General features: G+C 36.6%; 1 protein-coding gene across 3 annotated transcripts; it reads left to right on the forward strand.

Annotated features, from left to right (window-relative positions):
• The first annotated feature begins 9,950 nt into the window (after positions 1-9,950).
• Positions 9,951-12,463, forward strand: LOC111885598 (uncharacterized). Of its 3 annotated transcripts, none has more exons than XM_042898517.2 (11): positions 9,951-10,152; positions 10,232-10,413; positions 10,557-10,633; positions 10,738-10,820; positions 10,908-10,968; positions 11,230-11,297; positions 11,408-11,489; positions 11,664-11,741; positions 11,817-11,915; positions 11,995-12,114; positions 12,225-12,463. In XM_042898517.2, the coding sequence occupies exons 2-11, from the start codon at positions 10,320-10,322 to the stop codon at positions 12,411-12,413; spliced, it is 951 nt and encodes a 316-aa protein (XP_042754451.1). In that variant the 5' UTR covers positions 9,951-10,152; positions 10,232-10,319; the 3' UTR covers positions 12,414-12,463. The 3 variants fall into 3 exon arrangements, with proteins under 3 accessions (XP_042754451.1, XP_023737612.1, XP_052623239.1); XM_023881844.3 differs by having other exon boundaries at positions 9,952-10,152; positions 10,318-10,413; XM_052767279.1 differs by having other exon boundaries at positions 9,952-10,152; positions 10,318-10,413; positions 10,567-10,633.
• Positions 12,464-21,777: the final 9,314 nt, after the last annotated feature.

Raw genomic sequence — 21,777 nt, forward strand, 5'->3', positions numbered from 1 at the left:
TGGATATGGTATGGACGAATTCTAAGAGGTTTAGGATAGCTAAAATCGTCCATATGATTATCTTAGGAATGGATTTGGATAGCCTTAAGAGAAGATTATCCAATTAAGGTTTAGGTTGTAACCCTTAAGGAGTCTACAAGTATAAATAGACCCTATGGCTGATGGAATTCGACACTTGACCTAAAGCAAGGAACCTCTGGTCGAATTCCTCCCCTCTCCTCTCTCCTAAATCATTCTTGTTGCTATTGGTGTTTGTAAGCCATTAGAGGAGTGACACTTGTGACTCTAGAAGCTCCAAGACCTCAAGATCAACAAGGAACTCAAAGGTATGATTCTAGATCTGTTTCAATGTTGTTATTTAACCTAATTGGTCATTAGAAGACTTGGATTCAATGCATGTTTATTAGAAAGCCTAGATCCAAGCATTAGGGTTTTGCATGCGCACATAGGAAAGTTCTTATGGCTAAAACCCATCAATAACTGCATTTCATGATTATTTAATATGGCAGATGGATGTTAAAACTACTTTCCTCAATGGGAAGTTATTTGAGGACGTCTACATGAGTCATCCAGAAGGTTTTATACATGTCAAGTTTCATGATAGAGTATGTAAGCTTGAGAAGTCCATTTATGGATTGAAGCAAGCATCTCGCAGCTGGAATCTTTGTTTCCATGAGAAAGTCAAATAGTTTGGATTCTCTAGAAGTGAAGATGAGTCATGCGTATATGTCAAAGCTAGTGGGAGCATAATGACCTTCCTAGTCTTATACGTTGATGACACACTCCTTATAGGAAACAACATTCCGAATTTACAAGAAGTTGAGTCTACGATTGGAAAGTGTTTCACTATGAAGGGTCTAGCCTATATTCTTGGAATCAGAATTCATCGGGATAGAAAGAATCGCCTTATTGGTCTTAGCTAGAGTACATATTTGGATAAAGTACTGAAGTGTTTCAATATGGAGAACTCCAAGAAGGGAGAATTGCTTATTCATTTTACTGTTAAGTTGAGTAAGACTCAAAGTCCCAGTACAGAGGAAGAGATAGCTGACATGAGTCGATTCCCATATGCTTTGGCTTCAGGATCGATCATATATGTAATGACATGTACTTGCCATGATGTGTCTTATGCTTTGAGCATGGTTAATCGATTTCAAGGAAATCCCGACAGCACCCACTGTATTGCGGTAAAGAATATTCTTAAGTATATGCAAAGAACAAGAGACATGTTCTTAGTTCTTGGCGGAAGTGATACATTAAGAGTGAGTGGTTACAGTGACGCGAACTTTCAAATAGATTGGGATAACTTTTGTTCGCAGTCTGGATGGGTATTCTTATTGAATAGGGGATCGATTACTTGGAAAAGTTCCAAGCAAGACTCGGTGGATAATTCCACCTGTGAGTCAGAGTACATTGCAGCCAGTGAAGCATCTAAGGAAGCGGCTTGGATGAAGAATTTTATTGGAGATATCATATTCATTACAATTATTCAAGAACCAATGAAACTCTTTTGTGATAATGAAGGCGCAGTTTCTTTAACAAAAAAACCAAAGGATCATGGTAGATCCAAGCATATCAATAGAAAGTACCATTGCATTCGACATTGGGTTAAAGACGACATCTTCTGGTGAAGAGAGTATCATCAGAAGATAATGTTGCAGATCCTTTCTTAAAGGCCCTGAGCAGAGTCAAACACTACCAGCATGCTAGGAGCATAGGCTTAACATACAATGTTAGTTTTAGTAGTTAGGTGATATTTTCTAAAAATCGTAACAAAATAAATGTAATTGATTTTTGGTGAATGAATAATAGAGAATTATTTATGAGTATTGTATTGTCTTATTCAATTATTTATTATTATGTTTAATTTTTTCATGTTTTATTTCTAGACTAATTTAAATTATTCAAACTCCCATAGACGTTCATACTTTTGGAAGTGAATATTGAATTAAGACTCTCATGAAAGGATTGTAGATTGTCGATCGAGGTTAAGACATTGCAATTGGAATTGCTACAATATTAATGAGTACTTTCAAAATAGAGATTTTAAGTAATAGATAAACCCATGCTTAGAGATTACTTCATGGATCTAGTCAAAAGTAACTAAGACGATAATATCTAAAGTTCTTCAAATGGAGATACATAAGTTGTAATTTACAAATCGGTTGTTTATTGGTGTTGTGTAAACGCATCAGTAACTTGATGTTATAAAAAGTAGCATTATATATGATTTGGTGAGTAAAGGTTACAGTTATATAGTCAAAGTTTATTCGTTCCTTTTTTCCTAACAGGAAATACGATATCATTGGGCCCCTCGGTGATTTGATATTGGCATTATAGTGTTGGGCCCAACCATGACTTATTGATGTGTTAAATTCGTAGTCTAATAAAGACTTTACAAATAGGGAAATTGGTAAATAGAATTTTGAACAATGAGATTGATTATGATCCATGTCTTGTGTCTATACGATGTCATGAAGAAAAAAGGAAAAGTTGATCACTTATCTTAGGGCTAACGGCTGATTTGAATCAGGGTTTCGAAGTGGCTTTAGAAAGCACACTTTGTTGTTTAATTGAAGATTTATACTTGCAATTGTATTTACAGACTTATCCAAGTGGAAGACTACTATATTAAGGTGTCTAAGTCAATAACGAAATTGGTATATTCTTAAATTTGAAGCAAAGTCAATTTTTGGGTTGCCCTCATTGTTGGATTAGGTGTCTAAGCCCATAACTATAATTGGTATATAATTAAATTGATAGTAGCATAGTGTGTGACGATTCTCTAAGACAAATATGATTAGGTGTGGAAACTAGTATGGGTTTGTACTACTGAAAACACAGGACCCGTACACGTATCAAGGAAGTCATGAACCCTAAAGATTTAGTGATCCCATAATGTTGGAATTGTATGAATTGTGGCTTAATAGATGTATTCCGGTTAGTTTTTCAGTATGCCGATCACTAGAGGTTCTAGATTAGGAGTTGGCGGCTAGGAGAGGATAGGTTTATATGATGATGAGATTTACGGGATGATCACCACCTAAGTGACCATGGTTGTTAGAGAGGCGATCCTGGAGGTGTTTGGGTCTATTAATACCACCATAATCGATATGTTTGACAAGCGTTATGTTGTCGTCACTGAGGTTGCTGTTGACGTAGCCATTGCTGCTGCGGGACTCCATGGGGAGGGATAGTGCAGTACTAGGACTTCAACATTATGAAGCCCCCAAGTTTCAACGGGGTCAAGGACCCGATTATTTCCTTGAAGTGCCTATCTGATGTGGAGGGTTGTTTCTTCACATGTGCATGCCCATAGGACCAGAAGGTCAGGTTTTCCTTGAACCTTCTTCGTGTAGGGGCGAAGGATTGGTGGAAACTGGTGATCGGTGCTTATTCTCCTAAGGAGAAGGTCGCAACGACATGGGAGCAGTTTACGGAGATGTTCTGTACTGAGTATGTTCCGTTGGTGGAGATGGAGAGGTTAGCCCAAGAGTACCTGTCTATGAAGTAGACAAAAGAGTTGGTGATGGAGATCACCAAGATGTTTACTAAAAGAGACTTTTTTCTGCCCTGAGTATGCTACTTCGGAGCAGGTCCATATGTCCCGTTACTTGAGCATGCTCAATATAGAGATCCATGATTTTGTGTCAACCCAGAGGTATAGTTCCCTCTATGAGTTACAATCCTTCGCTCGGAGGAGGGAAAATGAGATTGAGACCCAGACGCGAGAGAAGTGGCAGGCCCCTGTTCAGTCACAACCAGCAGCTAAGTGATTTAAGCCTTGTGATTCACAATTAGAGGGGCAGAGAGGCCGCACTTATGGAAAGTACAGGAAGACACATGAGGGGACATGTCGATCAACGTTTGGATGCCACAAATATGACAGGCAGGGGAATACTACGATGGATTGTTGTCAACATGCCCCATTGTCAAGCACCATGATTTGCTACCATTGTGATCAGGTTGGCCAGATGAATGCCAAATGTCCCTTCCTCGCCAAACCAGTGCAGGAACCAGCTCCGACTACTTTGAGAATTACGGACGTATGCCAAGGGAGGGCTGAGACCATGAAGCGTATGAGTCGTGCTTTTCAGCTCACAACAGAGGAGACCAGGGTGGTGCCTAACTTCATTACTTATATGTATTCATTTTTTTTGTTCACTTATTTCGTGCATGCTTATGCTTGTATTTCTGATAGGTACTTTCTTAGTGAATTATTTGCCTGCTCTTGTGCTTTTTGACTCGGGTTCAAGTCGGTCCTTTGTATCTCAGACATTCAGAAGGTATTTTGGCATTTCTCTTGGAGATTTGGAGCGTCCGTTATGAGTTCCCATCACAAATGAACACAAGATTTTTGCTTTGAGTGTTTTTTAGGATTGTACTTTGGAGATATTCAGGGCGTCGTAACTGATTGACTTGATTCCCAACCCTATGAGGGATGTGTGCATGACTGTAGAGATGGAATGGTTGAGCAGGTTTGGAGGCATGATCGACAATGATAGATAGTTGGTGATAGTTAGCAACCCAAGTGGTGTGGTATTGATTTCTAAAGCGTTGTATCGCATCGCACCACCAGAGATGCAGGAGTTGTCCTCTTAGATTTAGGAGTTGTTGGACAAGCAGTTTATCAAACCGAGTAGTTCACCCTGGGGAGCATTGATTATGTTTCTAAAGAAAAAGGATGGGTCTCATCGTATGTGCATAGACTACCATGAGTTGAACAAGCTGACAGTAAAAAATCATTACCTAGTCCCTAGGATTGATGACCTTTTTGATCAATTACATGGTGCATCCTGGTTCTCCAAGATTGATTTGAGGTCGGGATACCACTAGATGAGAGTCAGGGAGGAGGATGTGGACAAGACAATGTTCTGAAATCGTTATGGTCATTACGAGTTTGTGGTGATGTCGTTTGGGTTCACCAACGAACCAGAAACATTTATAGATTTGATGAATTAGGTACCCAAGTTGATGCTCGATTGGTCAGTTATTGTTTTCATTAATGATATACTGGTCTACGCCAAGACTAGGGAGCAACATGAGGATAATCTTAAATAGCTACTTTGAGTACTGAGATAGGAGAGACTTTATGCCAAGTTCTCCAAGTGTGAGTTCTGGTTACGAGAGGTCTAGTTTCTGGGATATCTCATCAATCAGGAAGGGGTTATGGTCGATCCAGCCAAGATTAAGGTGGTGATGCAGTGGGAGGTTCTGAAGTCCCCATATGACATTCGGAGTTTTCTGGGTTTGGTTGGTTACTGTAGGAGATCTATTTAGAATTTCTCTAATACTATTGTTCCTCTGGCCCGCCTGACGAAGAAGAGTGTGGATTTCTGGTGGGGCCTGACCAGCAAGTTGCATTTGAGACTCTGAGGAGGAAGTATTGACCCTTCCAGAGGGAGTTGAGGATTTTGTAGTATTTTGTGATGCGTCGATCACGGGTTTAGGGGAGGTACTCATGCAACGGGGAGAGTCGTATCCTATGCATCTATGCATTTAAAATCTCATGAGGCTAGGTATCCAATGCACGATTTGGAGTTGGGGGGTGCTTGACGATTCTCACGTGTGTCAATGAATCTCATTTCTTGTAGCCGTGCCAGCTGTGTAGCATATAATTCTTTCGGAGGCACTGTTTATTTTATTTTATTTTACTTATAAAAAATGAAAAATATATGAGTTTGTTTATTTGTGAGATATGAATGATGATTTTGACAGATTAAATAATAGTAAATAAGTTAGTTACCATTTGAATTTTTTGGCATCGTGAAGCCACCGGTTCGAAGCCCCCAAAAGATGTTCATAAGCATATAATCAATCCCATGTTGTCAATCACCTTCCCATACATTTTTTGCTATTGTTCCTTTATTCTTGTTTTTTGTTTTAACAAAACATTTTTTGTCTCCTACTTCAATCACCTTCCCATACATTTTTTGTCCCCTGCTTCAATCACCTTCAATTACCTACAGGTGTGGGGATAAAATGACCGACAAACCAGCACTATTCCTAAGGATGGAGAAAACAAATACATATAAAAATAATCACAGAGATAAATATAAATTGTTTAAATGCTTCAATATAAATTGTATAATTTGTAGATTAGAAACATGGCATGAATAAGCCTAAGGCTAGGCTTAAGTGCAACTCTCTTAGCACTTGTGTAAGCCATTGATGTAGCAAATGTTGTTGCCCAAATTGTGCTTACATATACATTTTTATCAACACTCCATTATATTTTGTCGGGTTAATTATTCAAAAAATCAAATCTATCATTATATTGAATAAAAGTTAAAGTTTATAAATTAAACTAACCAATGTTGGTGAGCTTGTGGTTTGAGACCCAAGATTGCATGCCTTCCATTTGACCTGCATAATACTTCCAATTTTTTGCTTCATAATATATAATATGAATAAACGAAAAGTAGAATGACATTAATTTTTTTTTTAACTGTTAGCAGGATGGACACGGGGCAAATAGACCAACTGTTTTCAAAGAGAAAATGGTCGATTATATATATGATGACATTAGGGACAAATGAAGTTGTAAGTAAAATTGCAATATGTCCACTCGAAGTAGTTATTGCATTCATTGTGAACACGGGAAAAATGGTCCAACTTTTGTATAATGTGAATAATAGCTAATAAAAAATGTCATTTACCGTGTTTTTAAGTATTCGATTGAATGTGAAATTTGCATATATGTTGTTAGCTGTTGAATGAACATGACAGCCTGTAATATTTATCGATCAAAAAAATCTGAAAAATTATGCATCTGTGATACAAATATAGAGTGCAAAAATCAGAGGTTTTTGGAGAAGTAAAACATAGAAGATTGCATTGAGAAGCTTACATTTTCAATTTCTTCCTTCATATCTAATGAGACTTCAAACTTAGGAGGCACTTTAAGTAAAAGAGGTTGAAAGTCACGTGGACTCTCCAATTGACCACATGCAACCATCTGATGTAATCACCATTTCCTTCTAATTTCATGACCATTCACTTCTAATTTAAGTTCATCAATATATCACTCTTGACCATTTACCTCTAATTTTATATATTCAGTAACTTCCTTGTAATCTCTAATTTTTAAGGTAAATCTTAGTTTTAGTCGGATGACTAAGACAAATGTAAAATAAATCAATAAAAAGAAGATGACATTTAGTTACATGTTAAAAATGAATTAAGTTCAAATAAATTTAGGCAACATTAGGTTTACCGGCCATTTTGTGACACAAAAAAACTTTTGAATCATCTAATTTAGCCACTGAACTATTTTTTTTTAGATTTTCATCATAATAGTTCGGTGGCTGAACCCAAAGTTAGTTATCTGAACAAATTCAGTAACAACACGGACTAAGAACAAAACATAAGAAACGAAAATGTTATCACACACCTCTCTATTGCATATATCATCCTCATCGCTCTCCTTTTTTTATTCCATTTCCTTATAATCTTCAAGGCCTTTTCTAAGGAAAGAACCAACACTCATAGTCCAAAATTTGTTCAATTTCACTGAAATCTAACTAAAAAAAGTAGTAACCTGAGGATTAAGTGTGGTACGGTCATGCCATTCTCAGAAACAATCAACCAAATTGTCGAAAGTAATCAGAAACACCAATCAGTCTCGTAGTCGTGGGTGATGAAGTTTCGGTTCGCGTACTGTACAGGTATGGAATTAGCAAACGTCTAGAGGAAAATCGACAACTACAAAAAACTTTACTCTTATTAGAATAAATGACAATAAGACAATTACACATCTCTTATGCTTAACAAAATAGAAAGATCGAGTAAAATCTAACAAATGTGAACAAAAGTTGTCTAAAGGTACAACACAACATGTAGTAGGTCCACAAAAATCTGATTAATAAAACCGCAAAAATGAAATTACCTTTCTTTAATGTGGTTGAGTAGTGATGAAGTAGAAAATCGGATAGAACGTCTCCGTCGTTGGTTCAAACGGAGATAGACACAGAAGGAATTGCTTCTTGCAGGACTAATCGAGTGAGTATTGAATGCCGATTGTTGTGCGCAAGAATCCTTAACAACATCAGGTTTTGAGAACATTTGGTAATAAAGGTACAAAGATAATTAGGAATAAGGGATATATTCGATGACAAAACATTTGATATGTAACTACTAACCTGTTGACTTAAATTGGAAGCCTTTCATTTATTAAATAAGCGAAAAATTGAACAATTGAAATTCGAATTTTCCATATTTCATATGGTTGAGCTAAGGAATTTCAGTTAAGTGGTATGATAATGATTTTCTGAGATTTAATTTGACTAATTTTATCAACCTTGCATCTCAATCCGACTCTAATATGTATGAACATTTTAATTAGAGCCAAAAGGTTAAAACATAAAATAAGAACACTTACACCATGTCAAACAGATAAGTCTTCCCATGTCGACATTGGAATGTATGTTATAAAAATAATAAATATATTAAAAGCCCACAAAAACAAAAGTGAAACAAAATCAAAGGGCTATGAAAAGATTTTGACTTGAATGAAATCATCAACCAAAAATGGCAAATTGCAATCACATAAATCACTTTACACTACGTGAATTAGCGGCGACATCCTCAAAAATTAAAATCAAATAAGCAAGAAACATCAATAATCAAAACGAACCTAATTCTAAAAGGAAGAAAAAAAAACAATATAAAGCCTAAATCATACAACTTTAAAAAAAAGTGGTTGAGTTTTACCTGAGAAGCTTTCCGGTGGGAAAGGTGGGTTGAATCTAGCTCCATAACTTGAGTAAGCCGCGAATGGTGAAGTTAGCATTTGGATTTGGTCTTCGACTAATCGATATTGACCGATGCCGATAGTGATGAGATAGACATGATTATCGTACATAGCAAATAGGATATGTGCTTGTAAACATTACCTACTAACAATACACATATTCACAACACACAGAAGAAGGCAGAATTAAGGCATGAAATAAAAAGTTAAGAAACACGATCCCGACTTGTGATGCAGACGAAGACAATTGGAGGTGTGTAAAGCAAAATCGATCAGTATGGTAACCGAATTTGCAAGGAGACACAAAATCGACATATCGACATACAAAGTAAGAATTATGGCATGAAATAAAACCGAAAGACGCAAAATCGAGGAAAAAGAAGCCAAAACCACTTCAAAAGCACATATATTACCTTATAACCGGCAAGCGAAAACAAAGTGACCTACAGAGGCTGTGGCGGAAGTTCAAGTACTTGAATGGCCAATCGGAACCCGCTGGATGGTCATCTGAGTCGTCCCGTCTGTAGATTGGAGAGGGGAAGAAAGCAAGAAACCCTAAGTTTCTTTGTTTGAAATCTTGGTAGGTCTGTTGGAATCAGTTGCCTCATCTGCATCGTTCCGTCTGTAGATTGGAGAAGAAAAACAAAAGCAACCTGATGTGATGAGTTTAGAGGGAGATGGAGAGCTTTCGAAAAGCGGTGAAATCCGAATATGGCTGGATGAGAAAGCGAGTGGGGTGGGGGGGGGGGGGGGGGGGGGAAGATAAGGCAGAACCAGTGGGGGAGACGTGGGAACGACACATTTCAGTTCCATCCTTATCTTTACACCACTGTTAATAATTTAAGGGACCAAATTGCCAATACCACAAACTTTAGTGAAAAAAATTTGAATCACTAAAAATATGAAAATTTATGGACCAGTTTTGCCAAAAAATCAAAATGTTCACTATTCATAAAGATGGTCATCTTTAATATATATATATATATATATATATATATATATATATATATATATATATATATATATATATATATATATATATATATATATATATATATATATATATATATATATAACTAAAAGAAATGGATAAGAAAACATTTGTGGGTCCGGGTCGGGTCACCCACTAAAAAGGTCAAATTGGCAAATTGGCCAATTGGGGATACGTATAAATATGAAAACGAATCAGTTTGTAGTATATGCTTGTGCAGCAGAGAGAGATGGAGGGGAAGAAACCAGAAGGTTTGTCGGGTGAAGTAACGAATCAGCATCAATGTAATCTTCCGATGTCGGTCATCTCTTCGGCACTTTTATTCATCATTCGGGTTTTCCCCAAATCAATGATCGATCATCAACAGCGTTTTATCTTTGATTGTCTGCGTATTATCGAGAGAAAAAAAGTAAGTTCTTAATTACAGTACGCGTTAAGTTAATCTTTGATTGAGATTCACTGACTAACTTTTAGGGTTTACTATATAGAATCCGGCCTGAAACTTATAAGGGATTTCATATCCTTGATTATGTATGATTGCCTCTAACACGTAGTGTGTGGTATTGTACATTAGACATGGATTTTCCTGAAGTAAACATGAAATTACTTGGTGAACTTGAAGAAATGGGTTTCCCATTGGCTCGAGCAATGAGAGCACTTCATTATTCCGGTTTGTTCATTGGCTACTTTTTTGTTGCAGGATCTTTTTATAAAGTATTGCCATGTATTGGACTCGGACAATAGAACAAAACACCCAAAAAGATGTTTATTGCATTTTATTGTTAACATGAGCATAAAGTTTCTTTTGTGAAGGTAACTCTAGTTTACTGGATGCTATTAGTTGGATTGTTGATCATGAGGATGACCCTGAAATTGATCAAATGCCCTCGGTGCGATTCATTAGTTTTTTTTTTTTTTTTATAATTGTTACATTATTGAAAAAGATTTCATATCTTTATATTATTACTGTATTAATTGTGTTCTGATCCACCAGGTTCCATTAAGAATCGAAATTGAGGGTTCTGACTCTTCTTCTTCTGTATCAGAAGAAGTAAAGCTAAAAGCACAAAAACTAAGGTTTTTTCATGTCTTTTTTTGGTAAATGTTATTCTCCCATGATTGCTTGTTTTCTGTCTTGAATACCTCTGTTTATGCACAATTCAGAGATAAAGCACGCAAAAGGAAAAAGGAGGAAAATATGAAACTTGAACCAAGTAGAGAGAAGGTATTGTAGACATTCCCTTACCATGTCATTAAGGGATAAATGCAAGAAATAACAACATACTTTCATTTATTTGTATATCATAGCATCCTTACATCATTGTACTTCCAATTTTTTATTCTCATAAGGAATTGTACTTTGAAATTACTATTTGTTGCATTTAACTCTATTATTAACACATTTTGTTCCTCATTTGTTTGAGTTGTTTTGTTTCTGTAAACTCATATAAAGGAACATTTTTATCACTTTCTTTTACATTTATAGGAAAGAATTCCGGCAGGAAAAGAACTTCAAGAGGCAAAGAGAATTGCAGAAGAAAACGAAAGAAAACGGTCTCTTTTCTAGAAACCCCAAATTGTTTTTTTTTTTCTATATATATAAAAAAATTTGGTTTCTCTTAATGTATTTATATAAGCTTCTTTAATTACTTCATCGTACTCAGTTCTATAGCCTTGAGGAAAGCAGAGAAAGAGGAAGAAAATAGAGATCGTGAAAGAATTCGTCAGAAACTACACCAGGACAAGGTTGCTCCTGAAATAGCAACGTATTTTCATTGATTTGTTTGTTATAGTATCAATATTATACAAATAAATAAAAAGCAACAGATTTTTACAAGTATTCTAACCTCATAAGAAAAAAGGTTGAAAGTACAGTTCTAAGATTGGTAAATTTATAGTCAGTGTTCTTTTTTGCCTTAGGTGGAAAGAAGAGGGGGAATTCAAAGTCATGCTCATGCATCTCTTAAAACCACCATACCTGTGGTGCAAGAAAATAAGGTTAGCTTATGTATCGTGTTTTGATGTCTAATATTGTGAACAAGATGATGAATTTTTTTTATTATTGAAAATCAGATATCGCCTGTTGTTACTTCTACTAGAATCGGTGTTAATTCAACAACAAAGGTGGATCTCATGAGAGACTGTTTAAGGTCGCTCAGGCGAAACAATAAGGTACGTTTTAGTTTTACTAGTGTTACAGATATTTTGTTATAATTGAATAAGCTTTTTATTAAATTTGTTGCAAAAACAGGAAAATGATATGAGAATGAAGAGAGCTTTTGAGACTCTTTTAGTTTATGTCAGAAATGTTGCAAGAAATCCCGATGAGGATAAATTTAGGAAGATCCGATTGAGTAATCCAGCTTTTAAGGTAATTGCTAGTGTGTGTGTGTGTGTGTATATATAGAAGTAAAAGTATGTTGCTATTATGTGTGTATAGAACTGAAATTACTACATTGCTATTGGTGATTGAAAAAACAGGAAAGAGTTGGGATATTTGAAGAAGGGGTTAAGTTTCTTGAGGTTTGTGGGTTCGAAAGAGTTGAAGGTGGTGAGTATTTGCTTCTTCCGAGAGGTGAAGTTGACATGACGGTGTTGAAATTTGCTGGAAATGAATTGCAGTCTGCTATAACAAATCCATATTTTGGACTTTTATCAACCGAAAAATAAGCGTGTAAATTCAACCATATGGTTATATAATAAAATGTTTCATTGATAAATAGTGAGGTTAAACCTCATATAAATAGGGATACATAAGAGACCTAATCTAAACCCTAATCATTAACACCCCCCGCAGTTTGATCGGGAGGGAGACGATTAAACTGGAAAAACAAAAACATAAAACATAACATAAATTAAGACAACAACAGCGATAGTGGCATAGCTAACGATGACGGCTAACAACAACTGCTCGTTGGAGAAAGAAAAAGAAGAAGCGGGAGTCAACGGCGGTTCCTTTGTATAAGAAGAGAGGAGTGGCGGCAGCGATGATCATCAAGTCGACGGTAGAGGAGTCCAAAGAAAAGCAGCGAGATAGAAAGAGGGCCCGAGCTACGGCGGACGAAGCCTATTCCGACTGAATCAGAAAATAGATCTTAAGAAGAGGCGAGTTAAGGAGAAGGCAAAAAGCTTAGAGGCAGGAGCCATCCGACGAGGAGACATAAGCAAACGAGGCAGTAGAAGAAACCGATGTAAGAGCTCTAGTTTGGTGTCTGCGGCTGTTTTATTATTTAGGAGGAAAACAAAAACAAACGAAGGGAATATGAAGCATAATGAAGGCACATCCGACGACACTATGAGAGAATGTCGTCGAGGTGGAGGGCGGAGGTAGCGGGTTGTGGTCAGCAGTAGGATTCTAACCTAGAGCTCGGATACCATGTTATATAATAAAATGCTTCATTGATAAATAGTAAGGTTAAACCTCATATAAATAAGGATACATAAGAGATCTAATCTAAACCCTAAAGGGCTTGGGTCTAAACCCTAATCACTAACACATATTTCCTTCCATAATAAGGCCCCATAAATTATAAATAGATATTTTGATTAAAATTCTCACATTTATGTACCAAATCACATGTTAGGTAACTTTTTTTTTTATATATATTTGTTTATTATGACATCCTGCTTTAGGACACATTTCTTAGTGTCACATCCTTGGGGGCTACATTTGTTCAATCAAAGAATTAACAAATGCAGGAGAAATGCATCAAATATGTAGTACTTATTTATGGGAAACATTGTTTATGCTTGTACTTGCTCTGCTGTTTTGTCCAATCATTGCTAAAGAAGAGCCACAAGTGCATAAACATAAATAAAAATACAAGAAAATTTTGTAGCCTCTTTTACTTTAAAACGGGCTTTCAAATTTTCTTGAGACTCTTCTAATTTATGTTAAAAAATACAAGAAAATTCATGAAGATTCCATTCACTTATACAACTTTTAAGGGAAAGTACTTTGGTTTCTTTTTTTGGAAAATTTCATATATATGCTTATAAAACTATAAATTCGCGCGCGCGCGCGCACACACACACACACACACACACACACACACACACACACACACACACACACATATATATATATATATATATATATATATATATATATATATATATATATATATATATATATATATATATATATATATATAACGGTAAGGAGTGACTCTCTGAATTGAGAGGTCATGAGTTCAAATCTCGTTGGAGACATATGTGGTAATTTAGGAGTAGATTAGTTTGTCGTTCCAAAAAAATGATAATTAATATATTTAAAAATTCAAAACAATATCTTTAAGTTAAATTATAATGAAATTATCAAAGTGCATATTTCCAATCTCTTCCATAATCAATTTTCTTATTCACAATATGGTTATTCATGAGATGATTATTTGTCGTTTAATATTCTACATACTCGATTAGCAAAACTCATTGATTACATATTAAAATTGTTAAACAATATGATTCATCTCCTACAATCAATTTACGAGCAGTGGCGGATCCAACTCGGAAGTCAAGTGAGGTGCATAGTTGACCGTTGACCGGTGTAAAAAAAACCAAAAATTCAGAATAACATTCAAACGTTTAACTAAATGTCATTTTACAATTGAAATCTACGAGGACACATAGCTAAGAAATGTTTGATGATACTTTCATTTGTAACCTTGGAAAATCCTTCTCGTTCAACCGCGCAATTACACAATCATTTAAAAATTCATCTGCAAATCCGACTTTACAAGCTTCCTCACGGAAAAACACCTCTCCACTGTTGCGGTTGCAACCGACAAGACCAATGACAACTTCACTAACCAATAAATAAAAGGAAAGGAAAGAATCATCTTGGTTTCCACCATCACTTTCATAAGGTTGGATATACTATTCTAAGTAGCAAATCTTCCATCCTGTTGTATATGAGTCGGGCAAACTGAAAGTTCATGTAGAATATCCAACCTATCTTTATAGCTGAAATCATGTGGATAGAAATCGATCAACTTTCGTAACTTTGATGGGTCAAAGTCACAAAATGAATCATGTGGATTCAAACTCGTCATACAAATAAGCAATTCATAACTTACTTCATTAAAACGATCACCGAACTCTTGAATTTGCATATCTAAAACCATGTTGAAATACACACACACACACACAAGAAAAAAAACTCGTAATAACGGCGATTGGAGATATTGGTATATTGTCTTCGGGCTCTTGGATTAACATAAAATTCCTCCGTGTTTGGCGTTTGAATGTTATTATTCTCACAAAAAGAGGTGATATCCAATATAAGTGCATTAAACCCATCATTTCTCATCTTTTTTAACGTTGCACTTGTTGATTTCACCAGACTTATAGCATTCACGATATCTTGATCCTTTCTTTGTAGAGCTTGCGATACTAATTATGTGATCCCCAAAATTTTCAACATCAATTGCAACAGGAACACAAAATCAAATGATCGAAGATATATTCGAAGACCACTTGCTTGGCATTGACTAAAACTATTAAGGCACACATCTTCAATATATTCAAGCACCTCAATTATAGATGAAAACAAGCCAACCAAATGAAAGGAAAGAAAAAGCTCTTGTCGCTATTGTTGAATCAATAGTTAACCTAAACACAGAGTAGGCTGCTTGAAAAAAAGCTCTAAGCCTTTCGCTCTTCCCTTCCCAACCCCACTTTTTTCTTAACTACCTTATTCATGAACCTTTTACCCTTAAACAACGGGAGTTATGTCCTATCCCCCACGGTTATGCCCGATTTAAATTGAGGAGAATGATTGGACTTAACCCTTTATACAGTCGGCTTGGTCTCACTCCCTTCCCGTACTATTCCTCCCCACTAAAAAAAGAGCGATTGAGAATCTCGAGAACCTTTCTGAACGTCTGTCTTCGCGGGGCGATTTGAAAAAGAGTATATCTTTCTTGTAGTGCCTTCCATTCCACTATTCTGATTGAGAAATAATCTCTTCTGAACGACCAAGTCATAATGAGATTAAAAACCGATGCTTCCTTGGCCGTGTGGAACATGGATTAGCATTATGTCATTCCTACAAGTGATCCCCCATCCAAGATTGGAAGAAGTGCTATATGAGGACTTCGAGATCAAATAGAAGATGTGTGATAGAGTTTTGTAATGAGAATTCCAACATGTATCTTCGGCTCTAGTAAGAGAAAGTTCTTGGTTTAATCCACTTCAAGTTTCAATTTCACCACGACCGATGGCTTCTTCTAATTTATCTTTTTGACTTTCTCACATCATATTTGTTCATTTACAAGCACACACAACATTCATTAGAACAACTACCATATCAAAAAAGACTCCAACATGGTGATGTTTTTTTTTATTTTTGCAACCATCACAATGACCAGTTGAAGTTGGTGAGCAAAGCAGTGAACATAAAATGCAAATGTATTTTCTCTCATGATTAAAGATTTTAAACCATTAAAGTTCCTAATCATATTGTTTGCTACATCATAACCTTGAACCCTGATCTTTGTCAAACTCAATCTATATTCAGAAAATAAAGAGTCAATAGCATATTTTAAAGACAATGCAAATGTCTCTTCACATGAACAAGACCAATAAATCTTTCTTTAACGATATACATGATCTCAGACTGAGAAACTTGAGAACATCCGAGCAGTTCTAAAAAGACTGTGATTGTGCAACAAGGGAGTAGAAATTGTGTACATGGTTTTTGGTCGCACATGGGTATAAAATTGAAAATATACATAATGTTTGACAATTTTATTTATTGTATCTTTGGCTGAAACTTACAAATCCTTATTTTGGCGGGTACCCTTGCTCGTCTGGATAGGGATGCTCTACATTATAAAAAGTGTGCTACTTTACTATTTTTTATTTTTTATCTTTATTTATATCACTAGTTAAAGTATGTTGCTATTTCTAAAGTTAAAAGGTTATAGAGAGTTCATTTTGAAGAAGTACAATCAACAAGTTTCTAGCATTTTGATCATCACCATTTATGATTTGTTAAACATAAGTATTATATATTTGTCGACTTTTTGACACTTGTATTTTCTAAATATGCATAAAGATTTTAAGATACAACCAACAACAGATAGGATTACTAGTTAAAGAAAAAAACGAATTCTTTATTTGCACTCTTTAATCATTTGGAGTATTAGCAACTAAAAGCATGTGCTAGCCATCTCAACTTATGTAACATCACGACATTGAGGCATTTCCAAAATTAACTCTTAAGTATGAAGGTTTATGTTTTTATCCCTTGTGTAACACTTGAATTGGGTATGTTTCCTTTTAACCATTTTAAATTAAAATATTGCAATTTGGTCCTTGGGTTTGGTACGTGGGGCGTACCATAGGGTACACTTAGCGTACTAGCTGAGAAGCTAGTACGTGGGGCATACCACATGGTACGTGTAACGTCCCAAATATTTCAACAAATTTTAACTTTTCAAAACAACCTATTTACTAAAGAGGTATTTACAAAAACCGTTGTTTCCAAAACATTATTTGAAACTGGAATCCTTTACAACATAGTTTTCAAAACACTTTCATTATCAGAGTTCCCAGAAGTCATAAGTCCCAAGAACACGAGGATGTGTACGGTCAGGTCTTCACCTTACCACAGTCCACTAAAGTACCTGAAACCATAAACCAAAATTGTAAGCATGAAGCTTTGTGAGTTTCCCCCAAAATACCACGACACGAACAGATAGCAAATACCAACAAACTGCATGCATCAGTGCCTTCAGCATAACTAGAACGCCCTACCATCCTACGGTCTATCTGGTACACCCACAGAGCCTTCAGTCTTACTAGAACGCCCCACCGGCCTGCAGTCTATCTGGTACGCTCATAGAACCTTTAGTTTGACTGGAATGCCCCACCGGCCTACAGTCTATCTGGTACGCTCACAGAACCTTCAAGATGACTAATACGCCTCATCGGGCCTTCAACCTATCTGGAACGTTCTCCGGGCCTTCGGCCTGACTGGTACGCCCCACTGGCCTTCAGTCTATCTGAGACGCCCTGGGTCTGTTGGCCTTTAGTACCAAGCAAACACAACCATACATACACCGTTTCGACACACATATATAAATCCAAAACACATATAAGCCTAGTAAACAATAGCAACATATCGATATAAACATTATCGGGTTTGTTGACTGACAGCACGAAGCAGTACAGTCTCAACCCACCTACACCACAATGACATATACACAACTAAACATATAACCAGACAACCAGGCAGATCTTACAGATCACTAAGCATAGAATCATCCTACATACCAGGATATAGATCTAACATATCACTACAGAACAATAGCATACATATCCGGATATCAAATCCAAATGGTCAACCTTGGTGCCTTCAACCTATAAGTACTGTGAGGAACACTCACCTCTCGATCTGATCCATAGCTGATAAGGTCCCGACTCCGAATCTCAACTCCAACCAATACCTATCCATCCAAGTGACCAAATCAAAATCCCAAAATACCAAAATACCCTTTAGGTCAACTTGGTCAAAGTTAAAAGTCAAAGTCAATAGTCCATATTGACTCCAACACGCCATGTTGATTTGCAAACACGTCGTGTTCCTCCCGCATCCAAACAGTCGGAAAACCCCAGCCAACATGCCGTGTTTGCCAGAGTTCCAGAAGCTTAATCCATTAAGTTGCTTCATTCGATTCCAATAGCTCCAAAGCTCAAATCTGGACAAATGATACTAAGAAGGATAAAGTTTCCAACTTTATCCTCTGGGACTACTCCAAAGGGTCCAAAACCCATCTATAAGTCTTGAAGATGCAAGGACTTACCCAATAAGCACTTAATTCTTAAAGTTGATGCACAATACTTTCCAGAAGAGGTTCTAGCACTAAAACCATCCCAAAGGTTGGTGCTTTATAGACATGTATGTCAAATGCATGTCTTGAACCCATATTAGGTCAATAATTAGGATTATGAACTAATCTCTATGCATGACATCAAAACTCAACTATAAGCCAGATCCAACACTCTACAAGGTCTCTTTGACCTAGAGATTCATAAAGTTGCAAACTTTATGAGATCTAACCATTCCAACACTCAAGAACATGAAGCTAAAGGGGAAAAACTCAAGATCTAGCAACATGGAATGATAAAAATTGGATCTTGGATACTTACAAAGGTCCATAAGAATTCCAAGTTGAAAGATGAGGGACTTGTTTGATGGACTTTGCTTTCTTCTTCCAAATTCTTCCTTTTTTGGCTCCAAAAACACCACACTAGCTCACAAATGAGAGGGAAAGATGATTAGGGTTTCTTTCTAGGCTTGAGGGTTGATGGGGGTTGAGGGTGAACAAACCCTAGCCTCCTCATTCCTTTAAATATGGAGCAAAACCTGGAAAATTAGGGTTTCATTTCCAGCGACCAACACGCCATGTTCCAGGAGGGAACACATCGTGTTGCTCTTAATGAGACGCGCGTCTTTTCTTATCTGGACACGTCGTGTTGGTGGCTCCAACACGCCGTGTCCAATACCCAAAAGGTGATTTATACCCAAAGTTGCTCCTCAGATTTCCCGGTGTTACAATACGCTTAGCGTACTAAGGAGGAGGTTTGATCGCATAGTCGATCCTCGTACTCTGGGCGTACGAGGGTTACGTTGGGCATACGAGGGTTTAATGAAACCCTAATTTTAGGGTGCTGCAACCTATATAAACTCCTTAAGTCCCTAGGGCTATCCTCTTTATCATCCTCCATTTCCCTAAAACCCTAATCTCGAACTCTAATAGTTTCTTTGAGTGTTCTTGAGCCTTGGTCTTGATTTTTGGTGATTTATGCTCCTTGAAGTGATAGAAGAAGAAGTTGGAAGACTCATTCATTAGAGGGAAGCTTAGAGATCCAGATTTAGCTCCATCTTTTGGTGACTTTTGAGGTATAAAGTCTCAACCTTGATATTTGTATGCTTAGTGTAACACCTGGTATGTTTTCTTCAATATATATGTATTTTTCTCTGGGACTCGACGAGTTGGAGGATCAACTCGTCGAGTAGGGACGTGGTTGTGGACATTTTAAGTGACCGACTCGACGAGTAGGGAGACTAACTCGGCGAGTAGGTGCTGGATAAGTGAAACCCTAAATATGAGGATTTGCACCCTATATAAACAACTTAACTCAGCCTCCCTTGTCCCTAACACTCTCTTGAAAGCTTCATATCGAACCCTAGCCATCTGTGTGTAAGTTAAGGCCATTTTTGGTGTTCTTGTGTGGATTGTAAAGCTTGGAAGGAAGAAAGGAGCTTGGAAATCGAGTTAGGGCTTGTAGATCCGGAGATCTTACTTCATTTTCAGCAGCTTCAAGGTAAAATGCCCTTGTCTTGACTCATCTATGTGGTTATTCATCTTTAACTTGGGATCTCTATGGATTTCTAAGTCATATTTCGGATTTGGAAGTGTTGAGTGAGTTTTGACTTCAGATCTGGGCCTTAAGAGGGGTCTCATTGTTGGGTTTTATGCATAAGAACAATCTTATGTGCTCATACAAACCCTAATGCTTGGATCTAGGTTTCTCTATTGTACATGCTTTGAATCCAAGACTAATAAACTTAGATCTAACATATTATGAACTGAATTAGGGTTTGGAGAATTACCTTTGATTGTTATATAGCAATAACAATCAATTCCTTGCTTGGATTGGCCTTAGAAAGCTTAGTGCCTCAAGTGCTGCACCTCTAATGGAGTCACAAACACCATATACAACTTGGATGAAGAGGAGAAGAAGAGAGGCTGCCGAAAAACGACTAGAAACCCTAGAGAATCAGTTGTCCACGTTTTTGGAGCCTAAGGGGTCCTTTATATACTTGTGTGGGCTGCTAGGGTTTCAGTCAAAACCCTAATGGACAGCTTAAACTCTAAGCAGCCCATGGAACCTTCTGGATAAGGCCATGGACGAAAATATGATGGGCTTCCATCATAATTTCGTTCACCCCTTGATCCTTTAGCATTCCTTAGCCCAATAACTCAATTATCCAATAATTGCAGTCCAGTCCCCTGAATTTAATTAATCTCTTTTAGCCACAAAATTAATTATCAATTAATTCTTGACTAATATTAATTAAACAATATGATTTCTCCTTTAATATATTATTCTCATAATATATTAATAAATCATATTTAAACCTTTTTCTCCTTAAATCATCCTACATATTGCTATGGTGAAGGCAACCCAAAAGGATCATGCTCATAATCGGGTCAAGTACATACCAAAATAGTTATGGACTTAGACACTAATCCAACAGTCTCCCACTTGGATAAGTCTAATAACTATTTTCCGTATGACTTCAAAACCTGATCAGCAATCGTAGCTTTCAAAAGCCGCTGTCAACTCTGATCTTATCAGATAGCGTGTCCTCTAGATAAGGGATTATATATTCCTCCATTCTCAAGATATCGTATAGACAAAAGACATGAATTTCAATCATTCTCTCTATACTGTTTCCCGACTTCCGATTTATGACGACTGATAACAGACTACAATTGAACACATCAACTTAGTCCCGGCTTGGCCAAGTGCTTAGGTCTCATCACTAAATCATCGAGAGGCCCACATATATCGCTTTTATCCCACTTTGAGTAAAAGGAATGGATAAACTTCGACTCAAATGCTCGCTTGAATTTACTGATCGAATCACACACAACAATAAGTTTTATAACACCAAGTTACTAGTGCGTTTACTTATTATCAATGTGCAACCGACCAACAAATAACAACTCACACGTCTCGGTTTCAAGAATATACAATATTATCGTCTCACTAATCACTCGTGATAAAACCATGAAGTGATCCAAGTGAGCGTGGGTTTAATCCAATACTCTAATCTTATCAAAGCACTCATGAACTCTGCAACAAACTTGTGTTATGTCTAAACACTTCAGACAGTCTACAGACAGATTCATGACAGTCTTTATTCATACCTACTCCCAACGTATGACCAACTGTGGATGTTTGAATAACCTAGTTATTATGGAAGTCAAAACATGCAAATTGAAACATAACAATAATA

Source organism: Lactuca sativa, chromosome 9, assembly GCF_002870075.4.
Source record: "Lactuca sativa cultivar Salinas chromosome 9, Lsat_Salinas_v11, whole genome shotgun sequence".
Lineage (NCBI taxonomy): Eukaryota > Viridiplantae > Streptophyta > Magnoliopsida > Asterales > Asteraceae > Lactuca > Lactuca sativa.

Bases quoted from the DNA above. Each gene is read 5' to 3' on its own strand.
- LOC111885598 (XM_042898517.2), top strand. From the start codon at position 10,320: ATGGATTTTCCTGAAGTAAACATGAAATTACTTGGTGAACTTGAAGAA. The intron at 11,490-11,663 runs GTTGCTCCTGAA...TTTTTGCCTTAG, and splicing joins AGAAACTACACCAGGACAAG to GTGGAAAGAAGAGGGGGAAT. The intron at 11,916-11,994 runs GTACGTTTTAGT...TTGCAAAAACAG, and splicing joins CGCTCAGGCGAAACAATAAG to GAAAATGATATGAGAATGAA.